Source organism: Rutilus rutilus, assembly GCF_951802725.1.
Source record: "Rutilus rutilus genome assembly, chromosome: 3".
Classification (NCBI taxonomy): domain Eukaryota; kingdom Metazoa; phylum Chordata; class Actinopteri; order Cypriniformes; family Leuciscidae; genus Rutilus; species Rutilus rutilus.
In genome coordinates this window covers 36,461,928-36,470,923 of record NC_140211.1, presented here as the reverse complement: position 1 = coordinate 36,470,923, position 8,996 = coordinate 36,461,928, and the positions used below count along the sequence as shown (strand labels likewise).

Genomic DNA, 8,996 nt, shown 5'->3' with positions numbered 1-8,996 from the left:
TGTGGTAAAATAGCTTCTGCGGACTCCCCATCACTGAACTGGAACATGTCTGAATCCTGAGTTTGAATTTTCACCTCTGTTGTGAGCTGGACATTTTTTAAACCATCAAGAAAAAGCCATGACTTAAACATAACAGGACAGAAACAGTTACATGGTGAACAGAAAGTTTAGAGAGATTTCTCAGCGACTAAATCAAAGATTAACAGAGTGAATCTTTCAAAGTAGTTAGCACATGCACACGGATTATAAATCACAACACCACTGGTCTTCCATCCAAAATTGAATATTTAATCTAACATCTTTTTTTCTTTTTTTTTAGAACATAATGTTTGCAAAATGATCAAATGGAATGCTCCTTTAATCTTCACATAACAGAAAAAAACCTATGTTTTGAACATTTAGAGAACTTTCAGAAATAAAGTTTTCATAACTTAATGGGAACGTTAGCAAACCGCATAATGTCTAAGCCTTTTACTGTAAAACATCTTTCCTTATTGACTTATCCTCCTCATTTTCTATCTCATTAATATCTCTCCTTTCTGTCCCTCTAACTTCCTGACTTGCTGCCTTCCCTCCCTTTCTCTTACTGTCTTCCACCCCCGGTTGTCTTTTGGGAATTGTCTTGGTCATGCTTCCTGTGGCTGTGATAACGTAATGAGCTCAGATGGAGAAAACGTTTCTAACCATTTCACATCACAGCTGTTTCTCCTCTAATAATACTCTGCTGAGAATTCCAACTTCTTTGACCAGCTTTCCCAAATGAACTGTAATTTGGACAAACATCAGTTTATACTCCACAGTCTTCATGAGTCAGAGGGCAAAATAAGTACTCCTGTCTTTCTCAGTTTAGCAGACCATACTAGCAAACAGGAAGCCATTTATAATTGTAATGTCAGAGAGATGGTTTATTAAATCTGTCTTATGCAAACTAGAGTAGAGGCGCCACTGATTCAGGCTTATGGTCTAATCCATCAGCAGATGCCTCAGATTTTTATAATTGTACTTAAATGTTAAGGTCAGGCCAGATTACAGGCATTAAAATAGAGTGACTCACACTTACACACTCACAAAACCTTTACTCACACAAGTTTGTTTATCCACTCATGCATGAATGTGCAGCACTGGTAAATTTATTACATGGCTATATATACATGGTACTGGGGTGGTGTGGCGCAATGGATACATGCCTTTGGTGTGAGAGACCCGGGTTCGAATCCACTGTGAGACACCAATGTGTCCCTGAGCAAGACACTTAACCCCTTGTTGCTCCAGAGGCGTGCGACCTCTGACATATATAGCAATTGTAAGTTGCTTTGGATAAAAGCGTCAGCTAAATGTAAATGTACAATGTATGTACAATTCTACCTGTATATTATCTTAAAAGTTACACTATAAAAAAATACACACACATTGCACACACGCCTGGAGCACTGGGCAGCCATTCACTGCGGCGCCCAGGGAGCGATTAGGGGACATTTCCTGCCAGTATTGAGAATCGAACCCACAACCTTCGGGGTACCAGTCTGACTCTCTAACAATTACACCCCCCCCAGTTTGCGTTTCTGGTCTCTCTCATTCAGATGCCATTAAATGGAAGTCAGTAGAAAAAAGGTGTAGGCCTACATTCCCAAAACACATTCCCTTAATGTTTTAATTTACATTAATTTGACCAACAAAAAAAATACTTTGGATACTTTGAGCATTCTGAGAACATTCAGAAATGATTTAATTGGAACTTAATGGGAACATTAGCAAAATGTTCTTAGAACATATTTTTGTTAGATGGGTTCCTGATGAGAAAATGTTTCTCAGACTGCAGCAGACTGCATTTGGTATGTTTATGTGTATTTTTGTTGTCTAAAATGACAGGCTAAAATAGGTCTGTGTGTTGTTTTATCAAGTAAGCCCAAAATGGAACTATTTCCATTTTGGGCCGTTCAGGCAGAACACGTTTTTTCCATTCCACGTGCTACTTTTCCATTGTTTTTCGATGTAAACGCGCTAGACTGACGTTTAGCTTCTTTTGAAGCATCTCGTGCAAGACGCGGTGATCTAAAAACACAACACTCAAGTTAAAATCAGTTCAACTTTAAAAAAAACGCGTTTTTTGTGGTCGTTCACATAGAACGCAGGCACTCCGGCAGTGGAATGGGGGCAAATGCAAGGTCTCGAGGTGCGTTTTTTAAAAGTTGAACTGATTTTAACTTCGCGACGCGAGCACAGTAGTTATACACCGGATAGCGTGTGTTTACATAGAAAAACAATGGAAAAGAGCATTGGAATGGAAAAACGAATAGTCTCAAATGTTCACACAGACTGAGTTTTTCCATTCCACTGCCCTATTCCATTGTTTTTCAATGTAGGCTAAACATGTGCTTGATGGACGTATTTAAAAAGATCAGTGGAACAACAAAAAAACGCATTTAAGAGACAACACGTGCTTTCAAATTGCGTTCCACTGACTTTTTGATTGAAGAATAACACATAAAATATGCTCTGTTTCATTTAGATTGCATGCAAGAACTAACTTTCATTGTGCATTAAATAGGATAACACAGGTGCTGTTTAAATGCATTGAATACAAGACCTGACTTATTCAGTTGTGCGTTGAACAGATATCACATAATACATGTGCTGTTGCATTTGCATTCAAGATCTTACTTATTTCTTTGTGCATTGAAGAGATAACACATAACTTTATTAACCTGACTTATTAACTTGTGCACACAAGATCATTGTTTCATTGCATTGCATACAAGAACTAACTTATATTGCAATACACATTCTCACTTAGTACGAACTCTTCACTCATTGCAATGCACACAACAGAACTAACTCCGTTGTGTATTTGTAAAAAATAACACATGAAATATGCTCTGTTTAACATTGCATTGCATACAAGAACTAAATTGTATGCACAATGGTTATGTCCATAGTGTGTGTTTGCATTGAAAAACAAGTAGCGCAGTGGAATGGAAAAACACTTTCTGTGTGTTAAGTTCTTTTAAAACCTTTCTTGATCAGAAATACTTTTGAAACTACTATAATTGTGGAACATTTAGTCCTCAGGGATATACCACAGCTGAATTACATTTGCACATTTATAAGTAACAAGGGAGTCAAAAAAACTAATGCTTATTCAAAATCTGGTAATGGTTTAGGGGACTTCTGCCGACTGACCAAAAAGTTTTGAGATCTCTAGATTGTAATGAAATGATACAATTTCAGTTGAAACGGAATGGTGATGTTGACACAAAAAAAGTATTTGGTGTAAAAGCTAGAGGAAGATAGAGAGAGAGCAAAGGCTTGTTGAGAAAGAATTTAAACCACCAAAGCATATACAGTATATTTTACCAGTCTTTTACTTTGTCTATGTATAATGAAATGGACATACTCTCACTTTCTGAGAGCATGGAAGGCTGGTCACATTCTGAATCTGCTTTTCATTAGGCAGTTGGGTGAAGAGAAGAAAATATCAGAGGTGAAAGGTTAGAGGTCAATGACTCAGTAGATGCAATAGTTCAGTGTAGGAATCTCCAGACCTGCATCAGAGGACTGGTACTTCATCTGTGCTGAAAGATATACAAACGTATATTCGAGTGGGCGAATGGGACATCTGGAAGAAGCATGCCAAAGAGCCCCTCTATGAACCTCCACAGTAGGCCTTACAATCAAATCCTTGACACAGTGTAAGTAGGTCAAAGGTCATGGGAACCACCAGTCAACAACCTCTTCCTCCCACGATTATAAACAACATAGCTGGATTAAATGATCTCAATGTCAGGAAAAGTTGGGATAATCCTAGAATAGCATTTTGCAAAACTGCCCGCAGTCACATGTGAATCTTATGAATCGACTGCGATGTCCAATAAACGGCCCTTTGATATGTTTGTTTTATTTTGCTACTTTCAGTATAATGAATGGCCTTGGTCAAAAATAATCAGTTTATCCTTGCTTCACATCAAAAGAGATTAAGGAAATACATTTATAATACAAGAAAATCATTATTTAGGAATTTAATTTGAGAAAGTCATTATAATCCCGGAAAACCAGGAAATATTTGCATGATAGCAGCTAAAACAAATAAACAAAAACAGACTTCATGACCTTAAAACCATTAGATTTAAAGTTCAGTACCGGGAGTCACATGTTACAGTTCACCCAGAGAGCAGTGATATCATCACTCAACTACTTGCAAAAACAACTGACAAGTTTCATTGTTTTGCCTTGTGTTTCACAATCACTTAAGCAACGGTATGTTGTCAACACTTTCTAAATCCTCTGCGGTCACATTTGTCAATCATTTCATCATCATAGTGCCGTTGCTGACTTGACCTTGGATGACAGCACTTGTCGGAACCTTCTCTTCAACTCTTGCATGTTCGGGCTCTTTGGCCTGGCAAGGTGTAGTCCACCTTTTCTCTTCTCCCCATTTCCTCCTCCCAGCGCTCGGCTCATCTCCTGACATAAGTGCAGGAAAGCAGCCTGGACGCTCTCATGGTTCTCCCTGGCCGAAGCCTCAAAGTAGGGCCCTCCCAATTCATCAGCCAGCGCCTTACCCTCATGATCCGGGACCTGCCGGGCGCGCAGCAGGTCGCTCTTGTTTCCCACGATGATGACGGGGATGTTGCCGCTGGGATGGATTCGGCGCACGTGTTGGTAGAGAGGCTGGATGGTACGGTAGCTGTTGAGGTCAGTGATGGAGAAGACCAGCACATAACCATCTGCCCAGTAAATGGAGCGGTTGATCTGCTCCTGACAGTAAAGACCCTCTGCATCATCCTGGAATTGAGAAAACTGTTGTTTTTATTCCAATTATATATATAGGCCTATTCAAAACAGAAAACATTTCACAATATTACTATTTTAATGTATAGTTGATCAAATAAATGCAGCCTTGGAGAGCATAAAAGACTTCTTTCAAAAACATAATTTTTTTTACTGTATTTATATACAGTATCATATTGGAAATTAACTGATCATTTTAATGTAAATTTAATGTAAACGAGTTCATTCATTTATTCAACTGAGCAATTAAAATAACTATAATATTATTATTTTACTGATTGCTGCAATTATAATATGTTTAATATTTTTCACCAATAATGGAACTGACTATGAGTTAGTTGTCATATGACAGCTATAAGAAGTAAATTCTCAATCATCATAACACCTATAAATACACTGTGCTTGAGCCAGGATCAGATTCATTCAGTTGAAGAGAGCCCTTTAGTACACATGAGTCAGACTAATGAGCTTATGGCTGAACACACCCTTTTTATCTCCTCTGCACTGCATACTTTGTTTACAGGCCAAATGTTTGAACTAATATTCCCCACAGTTCATCTGAAGCATGCAGGAATCCCATTGGCAATGACTGAGTGATCTAAATGACTGTGATAATACAGCATGGGCACACTACTTTTGATGGAGGTTTAGCTTAAAGACGGAAGAAAGCATTGGTATAGTGTGATTTGAAGGTACCTGCAATGAGACACATGGAGTGTCCTGCACTTGCAAAGAAACTTGCTCCCCATCCAAATTAATCTTCCTTGAATACAAGGCTCCTAGAAATGTTGAACAAGAAAAAAAAAAAAGAAAAAAAAATCACCAAGTAAAATGATAAACAAGTGGCTAGGCTAGTTAATGACACTTTTCAGCCATTTTAATTGATTTTAATTAGGCTACTGATGAAGAAAACCATGCTGAAAGTCTGAAAACTTATAAGATCGAGTTCAAATTACAGAAATGATTGTGACGAGTAAAATATGATGACATTTTTATAGTTCAGTGTAGGATTTTTAGCTTTATTTCATTATAATGTTTACCTGTGTTGGCTTCATAGTCTCCAATGAATCTCTTAGTAAGAAATCTTACAATCAGAGCTGAAAATAGAAACCAAATGGAAACTTTTGCATCAGCATTACAAGCAAGCATAACAATGTCACATAGCTCGTGCACAAGTCAGTGTATGTCGCACCCTGGCGTTATAATGGCTCAAATATTATCATCATAATTTTTCAGGATTAGAAATACGCATACCATTCAGACTTTATTAATGACTTTAAACAGAATGAATGCATAAACATTAAATCAACGAGTCATATTAGAATGAGTTCCTATGACATAAAAATATGATATGCATGAGAAATATAGGCTATATCTTAAAAGCCACGTAATTTGATACATTTACCTGTTTTTCCGACATTGCTTGCCCCAAGAACAACTATTTTGACGTTTTTGTTAGGCACGCAGTCTATTACAGGGTACTCCGGTATAGGAACTAGCAAAAAGTTGCTAGAGCCACTGCTCATTGTTCTTGGCTGCTCGATAAGAAGACGCATTTAGAAAGCTGTAACTATTAGGCTGTTTAGAAATGCATCTCTTTTCTTCCGCTTTCTCACGCTACACGAGCCCGTTCCACACGTTAGCTGTCCTCCTCATAACGCAAGAAGTCCTCCGTTACCTCGGCAAACAGAGGTCTTGATCGACCGCTTTAAATAAGTGCAGACATCCAGTGCACCCCAAACGCTGGCTCTGCTTCTGCACGACATGAATGTTAATTCTGCATAACGGCCCTCTAATGAAGTAACCAATAAAGTCTAATGAAGTAGGCTAAATTTGTACTGTTCACATCCCGAAGCTCCTGATCGACAGATCTCTTACACAGACCTCAACTGCGCCTTCAGCCAAAAAAAAAAAAAAGAAGAAAAAAAAAGAAAGAAAGAAAGAAAGAAAAAAAAAGCGAGAGAGAGAGAGAGAGAGAAGAAAGCCGAGGAGGGGCGTGAATAAACCAAACTAATTTTTAAGATCAATTGGGATAGGATAAAATGTGTGAATTAAATGTATACATTTAATTCACACATTTTAGGCTACACTGTAAAAAAAAAAAAATCCCGTTGTTTTTACGGAAAAAAACTGGCAGCTGTGGTTACCAGAACAATACTGTAAAAATCACATCAAACCGTAAACATACTTACGGAGTAACATGTAAATACCATGCTTTAAACATGTGAATTCAACATTCTGTTGAAGTATTAATAACTGTTTTGTACCATAGTACTACACTGACAAACCAACAATCACAGCAGTAATGAGAGTCACATGATTAATCAAAGCTAATCACAAGTAGTTCTTCCACAAGAAAGTTCATACTAATATGAAGAAGGTGCACAGTTTCATTCACACAAACATTAAACACCATCATGGTAACACACATGAAATTTTAAAAATACAATAAACATTAATTTAACAACATTAAATGTAACACAAAACCCTAATGTACATAACTGATTATAAAAAACGAAGAAAACTATGACGAAACATAGTTATTTCAACAAAAATACATCAAATGTGAAGTGTCACGTAGGGAATTGCGGGAATGTCAACTTACGTTTTTTCACTGTAAATTATACAATGACTTGTTCGTTTTTACTTCCAAAAACTGTAAATTGAACGGTATTTTACAGTAAAATTACATTAAATGTACCGCTAGATCTATCACAGTTATTTACCGTATATAGTAAGGAAACTTTCTGTTAACCAATTAACAGTTTTTCACTGTAGCATTTTTACAGTCTTTTACTGTTAAAATCACGATCATTTTTTACAGTGTATCCTATCCCATTGATCTTAAAAATTAGTTTGAGCGAGTCACACTGGTTTATTAGCCTACTTCAGCCTATAATAATAAAAGTAAAGTAAAACGTTTTGATATGGAAGCTTTCTGCCAAACAAAAAAAAAAAAAGAAAAGGAAATTGCGACTTTTTATCTCGCAATTCAGATTTTTTTTCTCTCTCTCAAAATTGCGTGATAACCTAAAATCGCAATTGCGTTTTATAGTCAGAATGTAAATTCAGATTTGTGAGATAAATTCGCAATTCTGAGAAAGGCTGTCAGTCTTCTTTGAATATATGGGGGGGTATACGACGCTGAGGAGCGATATTGTAAACACAAAGAACAATTTTCTGCAGCTGATGAATGAGTCAATCAATAACCCTTAAATGCATGAAAGTGACAATCAGTCCCTCCAGAAAAACGCGGAGTTTTTTAGTGATTGTTGCGGGCAAAAATCCTTGATTATGCGGCAAGATTTCTTAAAAAATGCGATGGAATATGCGGGATATTTATGCAATTTTATGCGATGAAATTGCGGGAACTTGCAAAAATTGCGGGAACTTGCGAAAATTGCGGGAACTTGCGAAAATTGCGGGAACTTGCAAAAACTGCAGTTTGATGAAAAAGAGAAAAAAAAAGTGATTGCCCAACACCAATTACATTAATAGTGTAATAAATGTCTTCATTTTAGTTTGAATGGGAAAGACGAGGTGTAGGCTATTCACCCTGCTTAGGGGGATGCGATCAAAGCCTGGAGTGGAGCAAAAGCATGTTCCTCTCTCCACTCTAAGCGTTCTTTTATCACTCCGCTCATGATCCACTCCGGGTTTTCCAGTCCCGCTCACGGAAAAACTGCTCCATGTTCACTCATTTTTAAGAAAGTTACAGAAAACAACTTCTACAAACAATTTTAATTTGCCAACATTTGATAATAATAAATAAAAGTGCATGACGTGCAAATCAGATAACAATCAAGTGCAATATAAACATGTTTTGTCAGGGCATCACTCCCGAACCAGCATCAACACTCCATTTTCAACATCTGCTTAACTTACTCCTTCACACCACAGACACGTCTTTTTGCCTTCTGTGTCTGACGTGATTTAACTTCTCCCCAGTTGTTCCATGAAAACATGCAAAGCACGGCCTGCGGTGTAAGATACTACCGGATTTTTGTGAAATAGGCCTATCGCGGGGTTTGCAGCTTTTCAATGATGTCGCGTAATTACGTCACTTCATAACGTTCCCATGGCAACAGGGGAAATGGCTGCGCTTGTGTGAAGTAAACCCAACATTTGTCAACTTTCTGCTGACTTTTTGAAACGAAAATGCGGGGATTATGAAATCATGCAAGCCCGCATATTTTGCACGCGGAAAT

At 37.5% G+C, this 8,996-nt stretch overlaps 1 protein-coding gene across 1 annotated transcript; it reads right to left on the bottom strand.

Annotated features, from left to right (window-relative positions):
- Positions 1-3,339: 3,339 nt before the first annotated feature.
- Positions 3,340-6,696, bottom strand: rasl11a (RAS-like, family 11, member A). Its single transcript, XM_084405815.1, has 4 exons — positions 6,194-6,696; positions 5,829-5,885; positions 5,485-5,567; positions 3,340-4,782 (listed from the first exon to the last, which is right to left on the bottom strand). Exons 1-4 carry the CDS (start codon positions 6,342-6,344, stop codon positions 4,312-4,314), a joined length of 762 nt encoding a protein of 253 aa, XP_084261941.1. The 5' UTR covers positions 6,345-6,696; the 3' UTR covers positions 3,340-4,311.
- Between the last annotated feature and the right edge of the window lie 2,300 nt (positions 6,697-8,996).

Coding starts and splice junctions, on each gene's coding strand:
- rasl11a (XM_084405815.1), bottom strand. CDS start 6,344: ATGCGTCTTCTTATCGAGCAGCCAAGAACAATGAGCAGTGGCTCTAGC. Junction 5,886..6,193: donor AAGCAATGTCGGAAAAACAG/GTAAATGTATCA, acceptor TTCTATTTTCAG/CTCTGATTGTAAGATTTCTT. Junction 4,783..5,484: donor CTCCATGTGTCTCATTGCAG/GTACCTTCAAAT, acceptor TCTCAATTCCAG/GATGATGCAGAGGGTCTTTA.